General features: G+C 38.2%; 1 protein-coding gene across 2 annotated transcripts; it reads left to right on the top strand.

Annotated features, from left to right (window-relative positions):
* Nucleotides 1-1,088: 1,088 nt before the first annotated feature.
* Nucleotides 1,089-25,481, top strand: ltn1 (listerin E3 ubiquitin protein ligase 1). Of its 2 annotated transcripts, XM_038273980.1 has the most exons (32): nucleotides 1,089-1,260; nucleotides 1,452-1,658; nucleotides 1,899-1,997; nucleotides 3,744-3,974; nucleotides 5,238-5,290; nucleotides 5,384-5,564; nucleotides 6,675-6,848; nucleotides 9,875-10,065; nucleotides 10,167-10,314; nucleotides 10,402-10,659; nucleotides 10,772-11,053; nucleotides 11,224-11,433; nucleotides 11,515-11,556; nucleotides 11,643-11,832; nucleotides 11,921-12,160; nucleotides 12,239-12,392; nucleotides 12,493-12,643; nucleotides 13,186-13,396; nucleotides 13,507-13,663; nucleotides 13,737-13,850; nucleotides 13,947-14,074; nucleotides 14,165-14,300; nucleotides 14,639-14,783; nucleotides 16,301-16,514; nucleotides 16,737-16,974; nucleotides 17,179-17,256; nucleotides 17,741-17,927; nucleotides 18,042-18,207; nucleotides 20,230-20,450; nucleotides 24,260-24,454; nucleotides 24,572-24,739; nucleotides 24,828-25,481. In XM_038273980.1, exons 1-32 carry the CDS (start codon nucleotides 1,219-1,221, stop codon nucleotides 24,888-24,890), a joined length of 5,274 nt encoding a protein of 1,757 aa, XP_038129908.1. In that variant the 5' UTR covers nucleotides 1,089-1,218; the 3' UTR covers nucleotides 24,891-25,481. The 2 variants fall into 2 exon arrangements, with proteins under 2 accessions (XP_038129908.1, XP_038129909.1); XM_038273981.1 differs by lacking the exons at nucleotides 1,089-1,260; nucleotides 1,452-1,658; nucleotides 1,899-1,997 and having other exon boundaries at nucleotides 3,856-3,981.
* The last annotated feature ends 217 nt before the right edge of the window (nucleotides 25,482-25,698 follow it).

The raw sequence follows: 25,698 nt of genomic DNA, 5'->3' as shown, positions 1-25,698 counted from the left end.
TATTTTTATTAAGGAAGATGTAAACTTCATATACTTTGTGAAACCTTGCACAAATATCTCTGGAAGTTATATGAAATACAAGTTTGTTTACGTTAAATTATGCAATCACTTGAATTTAACTCTGTGTGATATAGATATGACCTCCATACCGGAAAATATGAATATAGCAAGTGCTTAGCAAAAGATATGTACATATATTTGTGAGATTAAGTAGATATAGTGTCCATAGATATATTTTCAATGTAATAAAAAAGGATTCATGTAAAGAGGGTTTATATTAAAATGATTCTTAATCCAAATGCACAACCTGCTTGTTTTTGAGCTACTTTTGTAGCTTTTACCATTTTTTATTTATTTATTTATTTTTTTGTGTACCACAAATGTGTAGTTGCCATACTTTGTTAGGTAAAAAAATCCCAATAAGTGATTTAAACATAGCAGAAAATAAACCATGGTGTGGCGGAATTTTTAAGGAAAGAGCGGTATAATTTTGCTAAATCCTTTAAATAAAAATTTTCTTGTGTCAACATCAAGAGTGTAACCAGACAAATATAAAGGACTATACCCTTTCCGATTTTAATATACCAATTACTTGCAGCGTGTTTTTTTCTTCTAGAGCTAGTTAGGAATATTCTTAATTATTCTTTGGAAGACTTAACTAGAAGGCTCTTTAAATATGTCTCCTTTAAGCTCTTTAATTTTGCAGATTTTATTTAATTTTGAAAGATTTAAACAAATGAAGTTAGATTGACTTTGTAAGGACATTTTAAAATGTTGATCCATATCCTGTTCAGAAGGTGGCGGTAATGCGCTCCTAAACGTTACTTGCCAACCGCCACTAAAATAAAGAAGTCACGTGACTATGTTGCGTTTGCTGTGCACTAGATACTCGGAATTTCCATTTGATTCAAATCGATCGTGCCTAGATTTAAAAACAGGACCAATAATACCGATGTGGTATTCAGTATTCTACAATTTCCGTTTTAACTCGCATGTTTTATGATGACAAACCAGTTTTTAAACGATTTAGGGGGCGAGAAGAGTCATTTCTTTCTACTTGCAGCTTTAAATATGCAAAGATCTACAGTGACGTAACGTTAAGTAAATGTGTGTCACCATAGACACGTCCGGGGTACTTGGATGGAGTTCCTGTGTGATAGCTAGTAAGGACACATTTTCATGAAAAACACAGTTAAAACTTAAACAAACAAGACCACCATGGGGGGTAAGAACAAACAGCGCACAAAAGGAAACGTCCGGGTAAGTAAGCGCCAGTCTCAATAAAACGGTGTTGATTCGGTGCAGTTAAAAGTTGCTACAATCCTTAGCACAGGCTAACACAAACTTCGTGTTTTCAGCTCACAGTAACGCCATGCGTGTTTTTTTAGTTGACCCCAATCTGACCACCCGACATATGTTTTTTTTTTTCCTTTTATCCCAATTATTTTCAGCCATCCAGTAGCGGTCGAGCAGCCGAGGTTCTAGCCCGGGAAGGTGGCGCCATCCCGGGCTTCGTGGGCTTTGATACTACGGTCACCTCTGAGCTGAGTTATGTTCCAGCTGTCCACGGAGCGGAGGACATAGACAACCAGGTGGATGCTGATTTCCGCCTGGTGCTGAGGAAACTCTCAAAGAGGGATGTCGTCACCAGACTCAAGGTGAGCTGAAGATGCTACCTGTATGCTTTGCTGTGGATTTTCTCAGTATTGATCTGCTTGCATATTTAGACAGTTGAAAACTTTTTAAGTGTCATGTTTTCATTATATATATATATATATATATATATATATATATATATATATATATATATTTATTATTATTATTAATAATAATAATAATAAAAATAATAATAATAATAATAAATTCAGCGTGCCTATTAAAAGCGATGTTCTTTCCAGGCAGTGCAGGACTTTGGGACCATGTGTCAAGAAAGGGATGCAGAGGAGGTGAAAGGAGTTCTCCCATATTGGCCAAGAATTTACTGCAAGATATCAGTGGTGAGCTTTTTCCTTTTGTAACAACCAGAGTAAAGATGGAATAAACTTGGTCATAAAAATATATATGTTCTTTATTAAGCGAAAAAATCCTTTTCCTTTCTTTCTACAACACTGATGGCTTAAGGTAGACAATATAATATTTACACTCTGACATTGGTTGATGGCGAACAAACCCACTTAACCAGAACAAGAAAGTCGCACATTTGTATAAGGCTTCACAGCATCGGATAAAAAACAAACAATGCACACAATCACCACTGAACACTGGAGTGTCCAAGTACAGAAAAAAAAAACTAATGGATGGAAAAAAGATAATAAGAAAAAAACAAACAGTTCACAACTGAACAGTGGGACCAAAGACACCAAACAGAGTCGGACTAACTAAAAAAACAACAACATAAACCTAAGGACAGCAGGATCTGTAAACAAACAGAGAACACCAAATAAATAAAAAAATTAATCAATGTATAGTTTTAATAACTACCTTTAAAATCTCAAAAAAAATACCTGTGTATCGTGTACATCACCCTCATCTCCCCGCATACACAGCCTGGTCTAAAAAACCCTGCAGGGCCTCCTAACAAAGAAACAAATGTGTATTTGTCCTAATAAAAATTCAGTATAACCCCCACTATTACAAACACTCACCCACATTCTTGACAAATGTACATCATGCATGGAACCAAGAGGTGTCCCATGGAAACTGACACCTTTCAAGAAATGCTCACAGCTTCCGCTTTTATACTGCCTGGACAATTCCCACAATACTACCTGTAACACTTTACGTTGCAGTCAGTCAGTCAGTCAGTCAGTGTTGTTTCTTACAGCCATCTTAGATTTAGTCTTAGTTTTGGTCTTCAGGCCAAAAACTATTAATAGTTTTAGTCAGTTTTATGTTGAACTTCATAAAACAGCTAAAACTTTACAGCTTCGAATAATAACCATATTCCTTACCAGACTGACAGCTCTATCCTAGATACTACGACCGTTGAAGATACAATGCTGCCGTGCAGTTTATCAATGCTGTTGGGGAGAAAAATTTGATTTATAGAAAGCAAAATAAAAATGTTATGAATGAATGCCCTACTTTATAACAATAAGTCTCAGAAAAGCAAAATTTACAATAAAGTAGTGGTTTTAGACATACAACGTTTTATGTCTAAAACCATGCCAATGTCAAAGAACAAAAACATTCTTCTTTCTACTATGGTAAATTTTGGTTTATTTCTTATTTTTTTTAGCTTGTTGGTTCTCGCTATCGTCATGAAAAAAAAAGGAGCGACAACAAAATCATTTAATCATCGTTGACAAAAGCAACACTGCAGTCACTTACCCATTCAGGATCCTCACTTTTAAACATTTGTTTAAGATGAAACAGTCGACTGAGCAAAAGTTAAAGAGCACTTTTTTACCCCTTTGATTTTCTCAGGTCTGCAGATTGATTACTTTAAAATTAAATAGTTTTGCTAGCCATTAAAAACATGAAAACCAAAGAATTCCCATTTTTTGGTTTTATAAACTCGGTAGATAACAAAGTAGACTGTGATTCTCTTATTTTTAAACGTACGCTAAGCCTGAATTAATGCCTAAATGAAGACAATCATGTAATGCTTTGCATCATATCAAGAATCTAGAACCTACAGCATATGTCTACAAATTCCTATCTGGAACTCCTATATGGTTTATGATAGGTGAAATGGTTAATGTTTTTACTAATGTTTCTTTTCATATCATTTTATGTGCTAGGATCATGACCGGCGCATCAGGGAAGCCACTCAACAAGCATTTGAACAGCTGGTGCTAAAAGTGCGTCGCAGCCTGGCCCCCTTTCTCAAGAGTTTGATGGGCCACTGGATTCTGTCACAGTGTGACACTTACACGCCTGCTGCCTCTGCTGCATGCCTGGCCTTCGAGGCTGCTTTCTCGCCTGCTAAACAGCCCGAAGCTCTCGGCTTCTGCAAGGAGGAGATCCTTAATGTCAGTGGTAATGTTTGCTTTAGTGTTAAAATGTGGATTGTGCTAAAATACGTCACAGTGCATTGCTAAGTATTCCTACCATTAAACCTGTTTTGTTACATATTAATACCAAAATCCTCAGTTTATTTTGGTATGGTTTTATTTCTGTAATATTGGAAGTGGGATTAAAAGGATACATGGATCTCAGACTTTTAGTAAATCTTAGAAGTGTAGCCTGCATTTGCGTGAAACGGAAGGTTTTTGTGCTCGTTCCAAACAGCTCCGCAAAACATTTAGGACTGAACTTTTTTTTTTTTTTTCATTTCACAGTAATTAAAGGTTAAGTCATGAAGTCTGAACATCTTCTCTAAATCTAGTCTCAGATTCTCACTATTCATAAGATTAAGTTTAACTGGGCAATTCAAATGCATAACTAGACTTGTCACAATAAATATATTAATTAATCGCATGATAAATTTAAATAAGCTAATTTTCTTGCCATTTCCTTTCCTTCGTCTGGGTGGCAAAAGTTTTCACTCTGGTGCATCGGTCACCGCTCACCAGCTCCCATAGTTTCCTGAAGGTTCCTTAGAGCCAAAGACTGAGGAGCAGAAAGCCAGAGAAATGCTGGATGAGATTTGGAAATGCTTTCAAAGCCGAACTGTACAGCTGCAGTGTGGGAGCACTTTGAATTTAAAACTAACGACTACCGTTTATCGCAATTATTTTTTGGACAATTTGATCATCATGCTAAATGTGTTGCTGTGACAGGCCAACTATGCAAACTATTCCAATTGGTGAATTATTTCAAGATCGCCCGTTATTTAGTTTCACCTTTTCCTACCATTTCTGATTAGCTTCCCTGTGTCTTTTGAAGAAATGCTTTCCCAAAGCTTCGACCTCACCATGGCAATAGTTTCATGGATGTTTACTGCACTATTTCCCTTCGTATGTAGGCCACAATCTTTAATTTTGGAGATTAAATTACACACTAATTGTCACAATCTATAAAAAAAATATAATTGTGATTTTATATATATTATAGGTGTAAAATAAACCTAATAAATGCTACGCAATGATTTTATTCATCTTATCTTAAATACCATATTGCAGGATTTTCCTTCCATTTAATAATTAAGCATTTCTCTGTGTCGGTCTCTTACATAAAACTCCAACAAAATACATTAATGTTTGTGATCATAACGTATCAAAATATAGAAAATTTAAGAAGCTCTTAAGTACCGGTATTCAAGACATATTTAATTTATGCCGACTGTGTTTCAGGTGCTTCAGGATATCCTATTAAAGGAAACGGCCGACACTCTCAGTGACCCACAGTATGTAAAGAGCTTTAATTGATCTACTGTTTGTTGCTTTCATTTTGTGTCTACAGTGATAGATTTGCTGATGCATTTGTTTGTCTTTTACAGAAGTGTGACAGAAGAGGAGAGAGAAGCCAAATATCTTCGCCTGCTGACCAGTTCCCTGCTGGGTGTGAAGAAACTGCTTTCAATGCTGCTTGAGAACGACAGAGCAGCACTGGAGCAGAAACTAGCTCTTCTGGTTAGCTCTGGGAAGTTCTGGAAATACAGCAAGCACAAGACACCCCAGGTTGGGATTCAATTTCTAATTTTCTCTTTTATATAAAATCCAAAGGTTCACATAAACTTATTCTATACATAAATGATGTTAAAACATAAAGCCTGCACAGCAAGAAGAGTTGATTTTAAATCTTTTCAGGGTAGATCCACACTCTTCAGAGGTAAAATAACACGATCAAAATAATAACATATCAGTAATTCCTTTTTTAACTTGTCATTAAGAATTAAATGAAGATTCAAGGATGAGAGAGCTGATACTGCAAAGTCGCTTAAAATAAATCTATACCTTTAAAATGTCTTCCTTATAAACGTTAATTTATGATTTAGGTTAATTAGGATAAAGAAAAACTTAAACAAGCAAAGGAGTTCTTAAGAATTGTGTTTTCCAGCGCTGCTTCTAAAATTGTCAACTGTGGTACAACGAACAACCCTTGCAAATTAATAAATGAAAAACTAACCAGTAAAACAGTACTGAAACTTTGATGGTGAAATTAGAACAGCTGTCAGTATTAAATAAACAAACAGGGATTGGCCTTTCAGATCCATTTATTTCATTACATTTGAATTATTATTATTATTATTATAAACATAATACAATAACTTCCCCTTTAAGTTACCGTACATTTCTAAAAGTGTTAAGAATTAATTGTACTTTGAGCTAATTTTTAAGGAATGTGAGTCATTTCCTAAAAAGAAAGAAAGGAGAAAATTTACCTCCCAGAAGAGTCGATCCAACACCAGTAGGAAATAACCTTTAACAGTTGACACCATTTAAAATCCATCTGTGTTAAAATAATGTAATTTTACTCACACCGTTTACTCATTCTACTTTTCTAGCTCATAAAGTTGGGAAAATAAAATTGAAATGCACTCATCTTTTTTTTTTTTCCTGAATGTTTAATAAATCACAAAAGCCTGGTTAAATGTTTACTCTTCAAATTGGAGTTATGAATGATATACACTGAGATAAATTTCCAACTATATGATTGAGAAAAGTCTGAAGTCTAGTTGTGATGCAGTGTGAGAAAAATAATCTCTTGTTTTGAAAGAACTAGTCACTAGGGAAACTCTTGGTCTAAATGATAATTGGGATGTTCTTTCTTCATCTGTTGCTCCACAGATCAGATGGGCCTTTTTTGAGATGATTTGCGCTCTGTGCCGATTCACCCCACAACTGGTCCAGAGTGAAGTAGCACGACTCTGCCCCGCTGTTCTTCTGGGTATCGACGACACCGATCCTGTTGTTCTTCCTCATGTGTGGGAAGCTGTTCTTCATGTTGTGTCTACAATCCCTGTGAGTTTATACCAGAGGGTTCCAACCATGGTTGGCTCACTGTCCTGCATGCTTTAAGTGTTTCGCTGCAGCCACACATTTGTTAAATAAAAAGGTGTTGAACAGGCTTCAGTAGCACCCAGTGGGATGCTGAGGAGGAAAAGCATTCATTACAATGGATTCTGCTGAAGCAGAGAAACACTGAAACCATGCAGGTCAGCGATGGGGACCACTAGCTATTAGAGTGAAATAAATGCCATTCTTTATGAATATATCCCGTCTAAAAGAACTTAATGGATGAAGCAAAAATACTTCAACATTATATATGTATATTCTCCACATATATAGATACAGGGAGGAAATAAGTATTTGAACACCCTGCTATTTTGCACGTTCTCTTACTTAGAAATCATGAAGCAGTCTGAAATTGTCATTGTAGAAGCATGTCCACATAAAAAAAATCAAGAAATCATGATGTATGATTTTTTAAAAACTATTTATTTGTATGATACAGCTGCAAATAAATATTTGAACAATTGAGAAAATCAATGTTAATATTAGGTATGGTAGCCTTTGTGTGCAATTCCAGAGGTCAAATGTTTCCTGTAGGTTTTTCACCAGGTTTGCACACAATGCAGGAGGGAGTTTGGCCATTCCTCCACACACATCTTCTCTAGATCTGTCAGGTTTCTGGGCTGTCACTGAGAAAAATAAAGTTTGAGCTCCCTCCAAAGATTCTCTATTGGGTTTAGGTCTGGAGACCGGCTAAGCCACGTCAGAACCTTGATATGCTTCTTCCAGAGCCACTCCTTGGTTATCCTGGCTTTATGCTTCAGTTCATTGTCATGTTGGAAGACAAGGCCTAAACCCATCTTCAATGCTTTAACTACGGAAGCGGTTGTTCCCCTAAATCTCGCAATACATGGCCCCTGTCATCCTCTCATCAATACAGTGCAGTCACCCTCTCCCATATGCAGGAACAAAGCATGATGCTACCACCCCCATGCTTCACAGTAGGGATGGTGCTCTTGGGACTGTACTCATCATTCTTCTCCCTCCAAACATGGTTAGTGGAATTATGACCATAAAGTTCTATTTTGGTCACATATGACCACATGACTTTGTTTCATGACTCCTCTGATCATCCAAATGGTTACAATTTTGTCTCTAGTATCTTTGGACAGCTCTTTGGTCTTGGTCATGTTAGTAGTTGGGTTCTTACTGATTGTATGGGGTGGACAGGTGTCTTTATGCAACTAACAACCTCAAACAGGTGCATCTAATTTAGGATAATAAATGGAGTGGAGGTGGACATTTTGAAGGCATACTAACAGGTATTTGAGGGTCAGAATTCTAGCTGATAAACAGGTGTTCAAATACTGATCTGCAGATGATCATACAAATAAATAGTTACCTATTCATATATTTGGATTTGGATTTTTTTGGATTTTTTTTAGAGTATGTCTCTCATAGTGGACATGCACTTACGATGACAATTTCAGACCCCTCCATGATTTCTAGTTGGGAGAACTTAAAACTCAAAATAGCAGGGTGTTCAAATACTTATTATATATATTTATATTATAGTGGTATTTTCTGACAAGTGTAGGTAGATAGGTATTTTAGCGGACCACTGTAGGTAGGTCCCCTAAAATAAACATTTTGGTGTCTTTCCATATAAGGAAACAAAGAAAACATTTTACAAATATTATAGATCTTTCCTGAACGAAGTCCCTTTAAAGTGTGCAGAGATGGGACAGATATCCTGATTTCATCTGTGTTTTTTTCCACTGGTCAACTGCTCGACACATCTGGTCTGGGCTGGTAAAATCAGCCAAATATTTGGAGACTTATTTACCTTCGATACTGGATGGATTTGGAAAGCTCAAACAGATCTTTTGTTTTTCACTTGGCTGAGTTTAGTTAAAAGATGTGATATCTGCTCCAAACATGGATGATGTGATGGTTGATGCGTGAATATCAGAGGAAGCATAAAGAGGGACTTGTGTTTGTGGCTGAACTGCTTTGAGAAAGACGTTATGCCTACCATTAACTCTTTCAAAGTAGTCTGGAAGGAAATTTAAGGTCATCTGTTTGGTGGCGACAGTTTTGTCCTGACTTTGGTCATGAAACAAAGCAGCGAGTCTGAATCCAATCAGCAAATCTTTGGCAGAGTAGCTTGGAAGAAGAATCGGTGTTACCGTTTGGCCTGATCATATCAACACTAGGGGTGTGGGAAATAATCGTTTTGGCGATATATCGTGATATTCGGCTGCCCAATATAATATCGATCTTTCACTTCTTAGTATCGATTTTCAAAAAAAAAATGGTTACATAAAACATTGATGGGAAAATGGGCTACCTCTGCACCACCACTCTGGCAGAAAGCGCTGTGGAGCCCTTTAACTGTGCGTGCAGCACCAAATCTGTATTTGAGGCAGTCACAGTGGAAGAAAACCCCAAACAACATGTATAATAATACCTAATCAATATTTTCTGATGAAAATATACAGCACTTGCTGTCTTATCTCATCATTTGATCTTGATAGCTGGGGAAAATATGGCAATATATAGTGATACTGCAATATCGTGATAATATCGTATCGTGACCCAAGTATCGCGACATGTATTGAATCGCAACACTCTTGCCAATACTCACCTCTAATCAACACGGATGTTCTGCAGTGTGACCTTAATTGAGCAGTGCAGAAACATGTAAATAATAACAAATGCGTGTGAAATATCTTCCTTAATGAGGTGAGAGGTGGACAGCTGCTTTAAAAAACAACTCTGACACAGAGCTGATAGTTACAGCCCATTCTTTTCCTAAGAAAGTAGGATAAAATCACTGTATTTTTTTAAACTTGACATCATGAAATTATTTAAGAATTAATTATTATTAACTTAACAAGTTACTTATAATTACGATGTATAAAACTTCAGGGCTCTATCATTGTGTTATTTCTTTTTTCCATCACGATGCATATCATTTTTTTTTTCTCGGCTGTAGTTTTATACTGTGTATATTTTTAAACTTTATATTTCAGGATTGTTGGACACATATTAATGCCAAAAAGGGCTTTCTCCCTAAACTCTGGGCTCTGTTAAAAGAAGGTGGTAAAGGCATGGCTAAAGGACTCCATCCAAATCTAATGCCTCTACTCAGTAAATTGCCACAGGAAGTCACCGATCCTAACATGGACTTCTACACTAATTTCTACGCTGCGTTCCTGCAAGGGTAACTTCTTTTTGTATTTATATGTTAAACTACATAACTAACTACATAACTACATAAAATCGTTACAGAAAAAAAACAATCCCTGTTTTTCTCTTTGTCAGTCTGTCTAGCGAGCGTGCAGTGACGAGCCCGTCGGAAAGTGCGGTCATCGTGACCTCTTTTGTCGAGTGCTTGAGGTACTGCATACTGCAGAACATGGGAGAGGAGCAATCTCAGGAGAAAATAAGGAACATGCTAATTTCCCAGCAGGTGCGAATAATATGCTTTCCGGTCTAATTCCTCCAACACATCGTTTTCTAACCTCCAGATGTTTCCTTTGGTGTTCGATCTTTGCAGCTCCTACCTTTAATAGAAAAGGCTGTTAGAGATCCTTCCCTCCAGAATGGGCCTCTCTTCCTGCTGGTCACTGACATGCTTGTTTCCTGGGAGAAGAGGGCGGGTTTACACGGTGAACACGAGGAGATTAGCAGCAAGGATCTCTTCAAGATACTCTTGGCAGACTTCTGGGAGGAACTCTGTCTCATGTGTGTTCGATGTGTTGACAATGAGGATCTGGATGCTCAGACTTTGGAAGGTGTAGCCACTTTGCTGCAGGTGAGTTTCCTTACAATACTTTAGAAAAATGTAGATGAAATATTGTGGAAATAAGAATACTGCCAGCATGCCGAGGCCTTTTGACATTCTTTGTCCTCTTGCTTCTCTCCAGGTCATGCGTTATCCTGAGAGAGTGAGCAGAAAACAAACCCAGAAGAAAAAATCTGTCAGGCTGTGTCTCTCAAAGAACGAGGAGGATGAGAAATCAGTAATTCAGGAGGAGGAAGTTGAAAAGCTCTCGCAGACGGCGTCCCTACAGACGGAGCATTTTGAGGATGCTGTTTGCCAGCTGGCACAGCTGTGCCTGGTGCATGTGAATGAGAAAAACTCTGAGAAACATCTTGTTTTTCTGGCCCAACTTCTGCAGTCTTTTCACACGCCAAGGATCTTCAGTGTAAGTCAAAGAACTATTTTCACTTTTCTATATTTCTTTTTTCTGTTTTGTAGACCAAAAAAAAGATCATACAATGTCTTTTTTTATATATTGAGCAGCTTTGATTTCCGTCTGTTTGGATAAAATTAAATTAAACTCTTATCATAATATTTGTATTTCACTCATCTCAGACCTTACTTGAATTTGATGAAGACGAACCTGGAGATGATAAATGGAGGAAAGAGAAGAACCCAGCGGTTCGGTTCCTGTTGAAGCGGGTGGTCGTGTGGCTCGCTGAGATGGGGTGCAACAATACGGAGCACTTGGTGGAGATGGTTTTCAGCTCACTCTGCTGCTGCAGCCTGGAGGAGACCACACACATTCTCAATCACATCACCACGGTAACTGCATCCTCATTCGTTTGAGGTCCAGCTACAGTTTTATTACCATTTTCTCTAAAGGTTGGTGTCTCTTCTTTCTAGATGGGTTTGCAGTGGGGAGTTATCCTGCAAATTATTCAGAGGGTGAATATAATTCTGTTTCTATCAAACTTAAACTATTTAGTTTACTCGTAGAAATCGCTTTTTTGACAGTTTTCTGATTTTTAAAGGCATGTAAAGATTCTGAGGCTCGCACAAGCTGCAGGGAATGGCTGAAAGGTTCACTTCTTGGTGAGCAGCTGTTGGGACTGACCGAAGAGCTGTGCAAGGTCGGGCGAAGCTCTGCGTCTTCCACAACTCAGACAAGCAACCCGAGCTGGACGCTCATTAGTCTTGTTCTCTCTCAAAACAGCAACAGTGGTAAATACAGTCTCTGATATTGCCTAAAGTTTTTGTCTGTTTGACAAACAGTTGATATATCTAAAATTTTGTTGTTTTGTGCTCTCAGAGTCTTTGATAGGGGAGGTGTACATGGAGAAAATGTTAGAGAGGCTCCACACCACTCTGTCTGAGGCGAAGAGTCTGTCTGACGCTGGCAACATGGAGCCACTTATCTCCTTCATCTGCGACGTGGCTTCGTCTTTCTTCTCCTCCGTACAGGACTGCCTTCTGCTCCTCTCTGCTGAGGAGCTCCTGCTGACAGTCTTCAAGCTGACCGCTCAAGATCAAAGACACACTCACTTGTCCGGTAGGCACGCACCCTTCAGAAAATGCCTGATTAAACTTTGGGAGAAAGAACTAATATGTGTTCCTCATGCTTTGGCAGAATCACTGTTGGAAAAGCTGAAGAACGTGTGTGTAGCTGGGGTCAAGTCACTGGTGCTACACTGTGAATGTGGCGTCAGGGAAGGCGGGTTCCTGCACAGTGCTGCCCTCTGGGTCATGAAGCAGCTGCTTAGCATATCTATGGATATTCAAAGGTAAATCTTAGCTGTTCTTGTATCCCTAATTAGTTTGAAACATCTTTCAAATTTTAAAGAAGTCCGCATGTTGTTAAAAATGATTCCTTTTTTGATTTAGTTTGCAGGTTCTTGTCGGAGCTGTCCAAAGCTTGGTGGAAACAATCCTTTCTGTCGGGGGCCAGGCTACCTCTATTCTCAGCCAATTTTTTACCCATTTGACACCGAGCCAGACTGAGTGGACCAAAATCAGACACGCCCTGTCTCCGCAGGTCAGCAAGCCGATGCTTGACCTTTGGAACCATACCAGGCTTATAAAATAAATGTTTTAAGGAGCTCTTGCAAAAGTAATCCTACCCCTGAAACATTTTCCTGATGTTGTCACATTAGAACAACAAACTTCAGAAATTAACATCATTCCTGATCTAAAGGACGAGCAGTTTGGGTTAAAAGGGCCAGTTGCAGCTCAGAGAGCAACAGACCAAATAGGTTTAAGATGAAAAAATAAAAATAGTTTTTTAGCTAATATTTTGAATCCCGTGACATACTGCATTGGTGTCCTTTTAATTATATTACCCTACACAGCAGAAACTGATCCGAAATTATAAAAATGTAAATAAAACAATCAAAGAGGAAGTTTTTATACAATAAATATCTAATAAAGTGCATTGAAATGTGTCCCTTTCAGGTGATGGGGGAAAAAAAAAAAAAAAAAAAAAAAAAGTTTGAGGTGTAGGAATACTTGAGGAGGCCCTATAAAAAGAAAACATTTAGCATTCATGTTATATTTCTTCTTTCCTCCTGTTGTCTTCAGTGGGTCAAATCTCCTTTACTGTCCAGCCGTCACAGAGGAGTCTGTGAAAAACCCACCAAGGACATGTGGAAGTTGAAGGATTCAAACAGGCTGCCGGCTCACCTCTGCGTCTGTGCTGTCTTGGGAAGAGTGACGCAGACTGCTGCAGCTTCACCTTGTGACCAGATGGAGGCGCCGCGTCCTTCATTCCTCCCAAACCTTAAGGACGCAGGTAAACGCTGAGTCTCCATTAAGAAGGGGCTCTTTTTTTCTAAATGCATCTCATTCGTCACCTCTTAAGCATTAATGATGCTTTTATGTTTAAATGGTATAATTTAACAGTTTCAGAACTGCTGTATGCACTGCAGTGGTGTAAGGAGCTTGACTACAGACCCGCGGTAGCATCTGGGTATCACAACCTGCTGGCTGAATGGGGGCTATTGGATGGACTCCATGGCAAAGTTCCAGTGAATTCTCTGCTAGAGATCCTTTACTTAAAGTGAGAATTATCTGTTTTATTTTCTGTTTTTAAACATAATCTGATTAAATTTGTCTTCTTTTGCAACCATCAGGTCAGTGACCGAGGGAGGTTTGTGGTCTCTGACTCTGGAGAACTACATCCTCACCCACAATTTGGCAGCCACTCACAGAAGAGCTCTTAATAGACTTTACGACAGCGCAGATAGGTCAGTTTTTATAATTATTTTAAATATTTATTTTGCTTCCACATTCTGACATCTAAAGTTGTAAATCCTTTCTTTTAAAAGTATACATTGCTTTAGTCTTTTCCCAGTTTCTCTGAGCAAACTAAGCACGCTCCAGGTACTCTGCCCTCTGATGTCCAAAGAAGACAGAGAAACTCTGATTGCCTTGGCAACTGCTGGAATAGTCAACTGGCAAGAAAATGAAAGTGAGACGCCTCTAGAAACACACTTATTACAGGAATCCATACCTTCTTGATTTATATATGCAATTACTGATGTTTGGCTGTTTGTTTCAGGTGTTTATGGCTGTCTAGCAGTGCTGCTGTGCTGTCTTAACGGCAACACACCGGTAGAAGAGGAGGTCATTCAGGCTATCCTCGCCACTATCATGGAATGGAGAAACAGCAGGGAGGATTGGTTCCTCTTTAGCTGGTAATGGAGTTACACTAAGCAAGCTATTTGTTGGGTTTATAAACACCCCCACTGACATGTCTGAGCAATTTCACTAAGATTATTGCTAAGTTAACAGTCCAGGGTTTTGAAGCCTTTCCACGAACAAGGGGATCTGCAGCATGTATTGCAAAAAAAACAAGTTTGATCTAAAGATTTCATGATGTGACCCACGGACTGTGTTGCCTTTGTGTGGATTTTTCTTAGAAAATGTTCTCAGAAGGCTGGTGAAGTCCAAGCCCCGATGTGTCAATTGTGTGGGGTTTGTCATAGATAAGTTCATCTACTGTTTGTAAACAAGCTGAATCTGTGTATTCCAGTGATCTTTCTGAAACAACATCTGAACAGCTGAACCTCAACGTGGAGATGATCCGATTCTTGTCTTGGCTGGTGAGCCGTTGTCCAGCTGTCCTTGGTGGAAACCAGTGGGACTTTTTACTCTGCTCCATGTTGGCCTGGTTGGAGGTGAGACCAAGCTCCCAAAAAGTTCTATATGACCTTTATGAGAATAGATGCAAATATTATTTTTGGATATTCCTTTACTTTTTCCACATTTTGTCATGTTACAACCACTTATTTCTATGTATTTCTATTCTAATCCATGTATTTTTTTATATCATTTTAAGTGATCAGAAAACCCAAGTTGGGAAAAGTGTACATCCTCATTATGTTCATTTTTGCGCTGATCATAATATACTACCTCCTCCCACTGAATGTCTAGTATCTCTCCACTCTTTCAGAGCATTTTGCAGTGGCCATAGTGATAAATATTGCTAGATTATGTCAGTTGCAGTTTGTCGCTGTATTTTCTTCTTTTTGTCTTCCTCACTTTGTGCTCCCTGCAGCATTATCTTTTTTTGCACGGTCCTCCAACCATCTAATTATTAGCATGTAAAAAAATCAAGTTCATAACAATTTGATTAGTTTTGCCTGAAATTTTTATCCCTCTAAAAGTTATTTGTAACATAAATATCAACAACACTTATAATGCAATGACAATATATTCCCTGTATTTTGCACAGCTCTAATAAGTCTACTTTTAAAAGTTTCTCTGCTCTGAGCTGCTTTGTTTTTTTGTTTTTTTTTTTACCTATTTCAGTTGTTGCCTGTCTGCTGTGCTCCTTGTTCTTTGTGATGCTGTTTTTTTTTCAGTAAGCAAACCACAGAGGACCTTCACAGAACAGCAAATGGTGGCACTGGATTTTGTTTTAGGGGCATTAGACTAAAGAGGGCAGAATGAAAATGCATCAGCCAATATTTACCTGTTTCTGTTGGGGTATAGCAATTCATTAATAAAGTTGATTAATTGGATTATTTGTTTATAGATATTTTTTCAAACAATTTGGAATTTTTTTTCTTCTGCCAATCCACTCGCTAGGCTTCCACAGCTCAGAGTGACATCAGCTCATCACTGTTCTTAGATGTGTTCTAATAACTAATAAACTAATTGACTATCGGATCCACGAGCTGCAAACATTTAATTTTTTTTTCTTCTTTTTGCTGTGAAACTTGATTATTTTCCAAGCTTGTTTCACATTTTGTTGCCCTTTAAATTAAAACATGTCCTTTGGGATGATTGAAATCAAAGCTAATTTTTTTAAAGCAAAATAAGTAATTTCTTATTTTTAGTGATGAAAAAATAAGCAATCAATTTGATTTGTAATGAAAAAAAGCCGCTCAGATTTTTAAGCCACATCACTCTTTTTCTATATGTTTGTATTTGTAAATAAAGGTTAAAAAATACAAGTTAATTTTCTTTGCAATAAAAAAAGATATGTACTTCTTTGGCCTATAAATAAAATTGATTAAAGTTTGTGATTAAGACAAATTGTTTTTTAATGAAATTGTAAGCTTTGCTGTTGAGGAGGGGGATAAAAATTATGACAAACCTCAATATTATTTTTGGCTTCTTTTTAGGCACCATATTTAAAAAAAACAAATTCATATTAACTTGGTTTTCCTTCTTTTTTATCCGCTCCCAGACGGCCAGTGAGAATGTGAGCAGCCTTTGGAACCCTTGGGTCCAGCTGTTTGTGTGCGAGAACTCCAGGTTGATCGTAACTCTGAATCAGTTCTTCACGTCGTCGTCTTCTGAAGAACTGGAGAAGCTGCCAGCAGAGCTGGCTGGTGAATGGAAAGACTTCTTCGTAGAGGGAATCTACAACCTCCTGTTACCCTTGCCGGTTAAAATCACTGGTAAGTGTGTGAGGTTGATCATGGCGAATAACTGTAGTTCCTCTTAAAAAATAATTTGTTTTTAACTTTTTCCAAGCATTGTTAGGTTTTTTATTTACATTTTTTTTTAAACTACAAACAACCCTTTTTTTATATATATATATATATGTGTATGTCTTTAGCACTAGTCTTTATTTTAATGTTTTTACTGACACTTAATTTTTGTGATTGTGGTTTAAAAAGAGACCTTTCCTGAACCGGATGACCCTGTGTTCCCCATGGCTGTTCTGCAGTCGCTTTGTTTGGCTCTGACCTACATTCCAGTGCAGCAGCTAAACCAAAATGCTTTGCCACCACGATTCATCGCCGACCAGAAGACGAACCTGCCGGAGTCTCTGCAGACGCTGTTGAACACCCTGTGTCCCCTGCTGCTGTTTAAGGCCAGACCTTTGCAGATAACTGTTCACCACATGCTGGAAAAGTAAAGGTTTCTCTTTCTTACAGTGAAAAGTTTGATTCTGTCTGAAAAGTGACATAAAGAGTCAAATCTCTAGAGTTAAAATGGAAAAAAAAAAATCTCTAGAGTTAAAATGGAAAAAAAAAGGTGTTGAATGTGTCAAAGCCTTTTTATTCATGTTAGCTGAATTATAGCACACATTGTTAAACGACTTTATTATCAATACAGGGTGATGCCACAGCTGCCTGAGTGTGACGGGGAAGGTGATAACAACAAGTCTGATGATGACAGAGATGAGCCATGTCTGTAAGTGAAAGTAATGAAACTCTAGCCTTAACGTGAACTTGGCTATTAGTAATCCTCTATGCATGTATGTAAATAAATACATTAAATGCACATTATGGCTGAAAAAATTAGACTTTTCTTTTTCATACCAGACTTTGTTATTAGATAGATAGATAGATAGATAGATAGATAGATAGATTGATTTCCACTTAAGTCTTTGAGGAAAAAAAGAAGAGAATTACCTTAAAAAAACATTTATTTCAGTCCATTCTATTGCCACCAAATCCAAGCTCAGAAACAGGCTTGTAGGAAACCTTAGTACCTACTTGGATTAGTTTTCATATACATCTGAGAACAAAAAGTAAAATTGGATGCCTATACCAAAGTAGTTCATGATTAAAGAAAATCCCAATTTTCCAAAGATTAAATCTCTACAAGCGGCTTATTCGATAGATCAATACAACTGATGCATCTTTCCGCACTAAAAGAATGTTTTGGCTCTTAGATCTCCTCCAGCTTCACTCATGGCCATCCTGTCGACCTGTGAAGAGCTGTGTGACAGCATCCTAGCAGCCGTTCAGGTGGGAGAGTTTGCGGTGGTCCAGCCTCTCAGTGTGGAATACTCCTGCATCCTGGCATACCTTCTTGCATGGAAGCTGCTCCTGACGTTTTTCAAATCCTCTCCCTCCCATGTGAGTTTATTTCTAAGTTCCTCTGCAGCAGTGGGTTTATTAAGACTTGGGAAGCTGGTTTTCATGTTTTGCTATGCTGGTTAACTTTTTTTTTTCTTCTCTTTTTTTCCCTAGCTACGTGCCCATTATGCTCAGTATCTTAAGAGAAGCCGTTCCCTTAACAATCTTCTCCTCCATCTCTTCAAACTGATGCCAGAGAACCCGGTTTGCCCAGGCCAGGGGGCGGAGAGCAAGGAGAGTAAAACCTTCTTCACTGAGAGCCTGCAGCTCACAGTTGACAGTAAGTCAGGATCAGACTCCTAGTGTCTTTCTGAGGTTGTCACGTTCCTTAAAAGTTGTAACAGGACATACAGTCCTTTGCTAAATGTTTTGAATAGTTTTTTTTTCCAACTATAAACTTTAATGGATTGGTTTGGATTGTATGTGATGGGTTAAAAAAAGAAAAAGAAAAAATATTTAATAAATGTTAGGAAAATGAAGGATTTTCAAAAGTGTTTAAATATATTCATCTTAACAACCTAACATCACAAATCAACCAACCAAGATATGACTGTTCATCACAAACGGGCTACTTAAGGACCACATTATTCAGAGACACAGCCATGAGGGCCATACTAACTCTGAAAGAGCATTAATGAATCTGTTGATAAGAAATTACACCACAAACTCTGTCCATGTAAAAGTAGAGAGAAAGAGATAATGATCTTTCAAGAATTTAATGTTTTGTTTTTAGAGATCAAGAGTTCGGTCCTACTTTATTTTGTATGACTAAGAACAAAAGCTCTTAAAATGTCTGGTTTTCATTTTGCTTAAGCCCTGAAGATGTGCATGTCTCTCGCAGATCAGGATTTAATGGATGGTGACCATGACAAAACTAACCTGGCATAAACCAGATTTATCCTTTAGTTCAATTTTAATCCTACTCAGTATCTATCTGGAAAGGCTTATCTGGAAAGTGTTTGCAGAAGGAGGTTCATCCAGTAAAATTCTTCAGGCTGATTGTGTAAATCACCAAGTGGCTTCTGACTCCATGTCGAACTTTTAACCAATCACAGAAGCAGTAGCAGCTGTGACATATCGCATTCTTCATTTGGTTTTCACAAGTAGCAGAGTTAAGTGATAAATCAAACTCCTACCAAATCAGGTCTGGAGCAACGTGCAGGCATCTTCCCATCTTTAAAGACACAAATCGTGTCCTTTTGCATGTTTTGAGAACAAGAAATGGAGAGTATTCCAGCTAAAGCAGGCTGAATAGTGGAGCCTACAGACACGTCCACCGGTGCAGACATGTTAGTTTTGCTGCAGTCTGCAGTTTCTGGTTGATTTCATACACGTCACTGCATTTCATTGGTGCTAAATATTTCTGTATTGATTTCTGCACCTACTGGCTTCTGGCAAGATCTAGCAATTGTTAGGATCAATGATGTGTGAATTTATAACACCTTAATATTAGCGGCCTGTTGCGTCAGAACTGATGTTTTCCACAGTAGTTAATCTAATTAAGACAGTTGCTCTGTCTGGATATACAGTTATAATCTTCATTCTGTACGTGGCAATCTTGTTTGCTGTTCAACACATCGGCATGGAAAATGCTCTTGTCAATTAAGACAAAAATCTGTTTTCGGCCCGCATGCAAAATGCTATATGTGCCAAAAAATACCACAGTACATCATTCAGATCACACCATCCTTTAACTACAACATACAGTAAATCGTCCCCCTAACACGATGCTAGGAAAGAAGGAATGATCTTCAGTGCTGGAGAAAAATCCGTTTTCCAGTCAGAGGATTTGTGGATGAGGTGCTGGTTTAGCTTCTAGCAGAACAATGATCCTAAGCCAGACCTAAAATAAAAAAGAATCACTGGCAAGAATTGGAAAGGAATATTCAGATGCTCTCCATCCAACCTAGAAACGAATAAGCCGGTTAAAACACATTAACCCAGAATCCTGAGTTCATGCAATAAATACTCAAACAAATCATCTTAAAGTGCATTTTGAACATTTTATGTATACAGATTTAATACCATGGGGCCCCCAGTATGCCACAGTTATGTATCCATGCTCTTTCTCTGCACTCCTTCCTTTTTATGCTTCTGTAGATTCTCTCCTACATGTGTGGACCTGTTTATGTGGGCTCACCATAACCTTTGTCACTTTGAGGACGTAACCTACATAAGAAAGAAAACTGCCTCTGACTGGCTTCTTTTCAGGATTTCCTGCCTATTAAAAAATAAGGTCATGTTTTGTTTTCTTATTAAAGGGAAAGTACATTTCATTCTTTGTGTTCTGTCTTTACTACAGAGAGTGTTGGCATTGAGTCGGAGCTCCCTCACCTGGCCTGCAGTGTATACTACAGCACAGTGCAGGACCTCCCTGCTATGGTGCGTCTGTGGTGGAACAGTCAGGAGAAGAGAGTGAGCTCTGCCGTGGAGAAGTTCACCAGCAAATACGTCAGTCCAGTTTTGTCAGCCCAGGAGATCTCCTCCGTCCATGACAGCACTCAGATGTTTGACAGCATGACTGTAAGTCAGCAGGCTCAGCATGATCTGCACAGCTAAAACAGCCCTAAGGAGCATTTGTTATATTCTAAACAGCCTTTGCTAGGAAACAGTCATTTTCTAGACTGAAAGCATTAAAACGTCAAGTTCAATAGATGTACGTACATCTGTTGTGTTATAATGGGCTTTGTATAACCCCTACCTGATCCATACCATCAGCTCATTTGAGCATCTGAAAGCAGATATACAACCAGGTTGCCATAAATAGTGTAATTATGGTACTAAAAGCATTTATTTCTATCATTAAATCACCAAAGAATGCTCAATTACATGTAAATATATATTTTTTACTTTTCTGGGAAAATTGTAAGCATTTTACGTTTTCTCCTAAACTGCTTGTCTGACGTCAACATGGGACATACTCAGCAGTCTGGGAAAATATGATTACACCGTGTGTATCAGCATTTTACTTGTTCCTTTCTGGTGATTATGCATTATACGAGAGGCAAAACTAAAACTTGAAAATGCTAGGTTTATGTTTAAATACCAAGCCGAAAAAGTTAGCTCCCAGAAGTAGCTTAGGATCCCATTTTTTGGGATGGATCAGGCACAGACGAGTGATAAATGAGTAAGGATTTAAATGAATTTATTTTCTTAGAAAATACATGATTAACCTTTTAGTATAATTCTTATTTTTGGGCAGAGAAAAAATAGTGTTGGTCTCTTTTATGAAGTAAAATTGAGGGCAACCCGGATGTATATTGGGTTGTGCAAACTAGCTAATGAAGCTAGTGATACAGTGCTATATACTATGAAACGCACAGCTAGCATAAGTATGTCAGTTGTGTATGTGTGTTTAACAGAAATTAGTTTCTTAAATTGTTTTAAAGTCCTTCAGTTTAGCCCCTCCTGTGCAAAATTTTACATTTGCACATTATATCGATTTTTTTTCTTTCACCTGAGGGTCTAGAACTCTTGGTTCTTTTGGTTTAGTCTTTGTTTACTCCATCAAAGCACACTAACCATATCTGATTTGGACAACTATATTTTACAATAACGTTGCCTGATCTAAAATGATCTAATCTCAACCTTACTCACAGAAATCAGCAAATCAATTCCTATTAAAGTGTGCTAAAATTACGTACACAAATTTCCCTACGAAATCTAAGATACCATTTTATATTAATATCTAAGATTCTTTTTAGAAGCAACCCTTCAAAACAGTGAAATAAACTGGATTTATTTTAGGTTTAGGGTTGAAAATTGGCACATTATTTATATATATATATATATATATATATATATATATACACTCACCGGCCACTTTATTAGGTACCCAATGCTAGTAACGGGTTGGACCCCCTTTTGCCTTCAGAACTGCCTCAATTCTTCGTGGCATAGATTCGACAAGGTGCTAGGAGCATTCCTCAGGGAGTTTGGTCCATACTGACATGATGGCATCACACAGTTGCCGCAGATTTGTCGGCTGCACATCCATGGTGCGAATCTCCCGTTCCACCACATCCCAAAGATGCTCTATTGGATTGAGATCTGGTGACTGTGGAGGCCATTTGAGTACAGTGAACTCATTGTAATGTTTAAGAAACCAGTCTGAGATGATTCCAGCTTTATGACATGGCGCATTATCCTGCTGAAAGTAGCCATCAGAAGTTGGGTACATTGTGGTCATAAAGGGATGGACATGGTCAGCAACAATACTCAGGTAGGCTGTGGCGTTGCAACCATGCTCAATTGGTTCCAAGGGGCCCAAAGAGTGCCAAGAAAATATTCCCCACACCATGAAACCACCACTACCAGCCTGAACCGTTGATACAAGGCAGGATGGATCCATGCTTTCATGTTGTAGACGCCAAATTCTGACCCTACCATCCGAATGTCGCAGCAGAAATCGAGACTCATCAGACCAGGCAACGTTTTTCCAATCTTCTATTGTCCAATTTCGATGAGCTTGTGCAAATTGTAGCCTCAGTTTCCTGTTCTTAGCTGAAAGGAGTGGCACCCGGTGTGGTCTTCTGCTGCTGTAGCCCATCTGCCTCAAAGTTCGACGTACTGTGCGTTCAGAGATGCTCTTCTGCCCACCTTGGTTGTAACGGGTGGTTATTTGAGTCACTGTTGCCCTTCTATCAGCTCGAACCAGTCTATCCATTCTCCTCTGACCTCTGGCATCAATAAGGCATTTCCGCCCACAGAACTGCCGCTCACTGGATGTTTTTTCTTTTTCAGACCATTCTCTGTAAACCCTAGATATGGTTGTGCGTGAAAATCCCAGTAGATCAGCAGTTTCTGAAATACTCAGACCAGCCCTTCTGGCACCAACAATCATGCCACATTCAAAGTCACTCAAATCACCTTTCTTCCCCATACTGATGCTCGGTTTGAACTGCAGGAGATTGTCTTGACCATGTCTACATGCCTAAATGCACTGAGTTGCCGCCATGTGATTGGCTGCTTCGAAATTAAGTGTTAACCAGCAGTTGGACAGGTGTACCTAATAAAGTGGCCGGTGAGTGTATATATATATATATATATATATATATATATATATTAGTGCTGTCAATCGATTACATTTTTTTAATCGCGATTAATGGCATTTTGATCGCACATTTTTTTCCTGATTGAAAATCATTTAAATACTCTCGATGACATACAAAAAAATACATACAGGCTAGGTTTGTGCCAATGTTCTTTTTTTTTAATGAGAACAGGTCACAGACACTGATTTATGCCATAGAAACATATGGCAAGAAGATGGGGACGCATGTAGTAAAAAATAACAAATATGTAGCCAAAAAAAAAGGCCCTGAAAACAGGCTGATGTAAAAGACAGTCTTTACAGTTAATACAGTCTTTTGAACAAAGACAAGCATTTTACCCTACTGCTATAAAATGTAGTAGAGTTAACATTAGATGTTAATTAACACGGCACTTTAAAGCAGCTTTTTTATTTTCCTAGAATAAACAGTTTGATCCCTTGACAGCATTAAGTCATCTAATGAAACCAGCAGGATTTTGTCACCAATTTCTTACCTCCTTATTTTGTTAAACTCTGCTGATGCATGTTAGCCGATGCAGATTGCACTTTAAGAGCTGTGATGCCAGAAAAAAACAGCATTAGAATAACTTTTCTAGACGTCCTACAGCCTGTGTGTACAGTGTCTGTGTTAAAAAGCCTTCCATGAGCTTTTGATGATTGTTTTAGGAACAAAGGTGACCTCAGAAAGTGTTTGTTAGAGATCCTTCAAAAAGATAAAGTGGGTATACAGCTGATATGAGGTATAAGATAAAAGCATTTTATTTTTCTTATTCAGCCTTTCATTTCTCTTTGTTCTTTTTCTGCTGAGTTTTATTCACAACTTGAAATAACAGCAGATATACTCTTCAAAGTGACTTCTAAAATCCCAACACTTCCTCTGTCTTTATCACCAACGCTTAACATGTTCACTTTGAGTTGTATTATTGTCCACATATTCATATCATATCATCTGCTTGCTTTGGTAATGCATTCGCAAATTGAAAAAAGATGAAACATTCCCAAACGCTAATCAGAAGCTTAAGCTGAAAGTCGTCCATTTTCCATCACTCCCCACTCATTTCTTCGTTTTTTATTAACTTTAAACTGAAGCAAAGTTTCTGATGCAACATTGCTTTTTTTTAAGAAAAAGCTCTCAATATTTTTTGTCCAATTAAATTTAATGAACTCTCATTTGTGTAAAAAGCCCTCGGTTCATTAATTTTGATCTGGGTTTTTAACTGTATTATCGCTCCCTGATGATCTGATCTGTTCGAGGCCTTTTTTAATCCTTTTGCCTCAGGTCAAGGCCCGCTCAGCAGCACGAGAGGTGATCGCTACCTACTCTGTGGACGACATCTACATCGAGTTGGTGATTCAGCTGCCGCAGAACTACCCTCTGGGCTCCATCGCTGTGGAAAGTGGGAGACGTGTGGGCGTAGCCGTGCAGCAGTGGAGGAACTGGATGCTACAGCTGAGCACCTACCTCACACATCAGGTAGAAAAACAATCAATACATCCGCTTCAGGCACTAAACACTCAGGTGTTTTTAAGGTGCCTTGTGTTTTGTTTTTCTGAGATTAGTGGTTGAAAGCAGAATTGTTTCTGTGGTTAGAATGGCAGTATAATGGAGGGCCTGGCTCTGTGGAAGAACAACGTCGATAAGCGCTTTGAGGGCATCGAGGACTGCATGATCTGCTTTTCTGTCATCCACGGCTCCAACTACTCCCTGCCTAAGAAGGCTTGCCGTACCTGCAAGAAGAAGTTCCACTCTGCCTGTTTGGTGAGGCAGATTTGATATGAGAGTATTAATGTAATTTAATCACCCGATTAGAGCTGGTGTTAATATTTCTTTCTTTCTTTTTCTGTAGTACAAATGGTTCACCTCCAGCAACAAGTCCACCTGCCCGCTCTGCAGAGAAACCTTCTTTTAGTACTCCACTCAATTCGGGATGAAAACAGCTATTACCGGAGGACTGGACCGATGTTTACAAGCAGAATATTATCTCAAAGCCAATCCAGAATGCTGTATAATTTCTTAGATTGAAGTAATTTCTGCAAACATTTCAAGCTATTCCTATTTTTCCATCCCATGTGTCCATATTGAAATGTTGCTTATAGTTCTCTAACTGCATGTATATAGCAGTGCTTTTCTGTATCGCTCATGGGAAAGATCAATGCCCTCTTGTAAGCTTCATCTTCTTCAAATCCCCAACATGCATTGCAGAAAAAAATGATATCATGAAACTAATTTGATTTAGGAGATAAAATGATTTTGATGTGATGGAAAGGGTGAAAAGCTTATAGAAGCATTACTTCTGAGTCAGTTTTCCTTGTAAATTTCCTAATATTTAGGAGTGTAAAGTGATTGCCTGATTAGGGACATTTTATATTTCAGAGGCATGAAACAGAACTTTAAAAAAAAAAAATCCAATATCAGAGCCCAACACTGTGTGTCTTACCCTGTGCCTACATCCACCTGTACATGATGTTAAAGAAATGAAAATAAATCTTCCTGGATAATATTACTGGCAGAGAGGTCTAATTAATCACAAGTTTCTACATCTTATATTATATTTGAAGCTATAGTTTTTCCTCTAATTGGTTTTATATATAGAAATGTTACAACCTGAATAATGGTGTAGGAGATTGACCTGACAACCTGACGGTTGTCCAGAAGACAGTCGTTAACATCCTTCACAAGAAGGGAAAACTTGACATTACTTAAAAGCTGGTTGTTCT

The sequence above is a fragment of the Cyprinodon tularosa genome, unplaced genomic scaffold (assembly GCF_016077235.1).
Source record: "Cyprinodon tularosa strain WSP-4 unplaced genomic scaffold, ASM1607723v1 ctg9, whole genome shotgun sequence".
Taxonomy (NCBI): Eukaryota; Metazoa; Chordata; class Actinopteri; order Cyprinodontiformes; family Cyprinodontidae; genus Cyprinodon; species Cyprinodon tularosa.
The sequence above is the reverse complement of the archived record's forward strand: the minus strand, read 5'-3'. Positions and strand labels throughout refer to the sequence as shown.

Excerpts from the sequence above, each read along its gene's own strand:
- ltn1 (XM_038273980.1), top strand. The coding sequence starts at position 1,219 with ATGGGGGGTAAGAACAAACAGCGCACAAAAGGAAACGTCCGG. Across the intron at positions 1,659-1,898 it reads ATGTCGTCACCAGACTCAAG|GCAGTGCAGGACTTTGGGAC; the intron begins GTGAGCTGAAGA and ends TGTTCTTTCCAG. Across the intron at positions 17,257-17,740 it reads GACAGAGATGAGCCATGTCT|ATCTCCTCCAGCTTCACTCA; the intron begins GTAAGTGAAAGT and ends TTTGGCTCTTAG.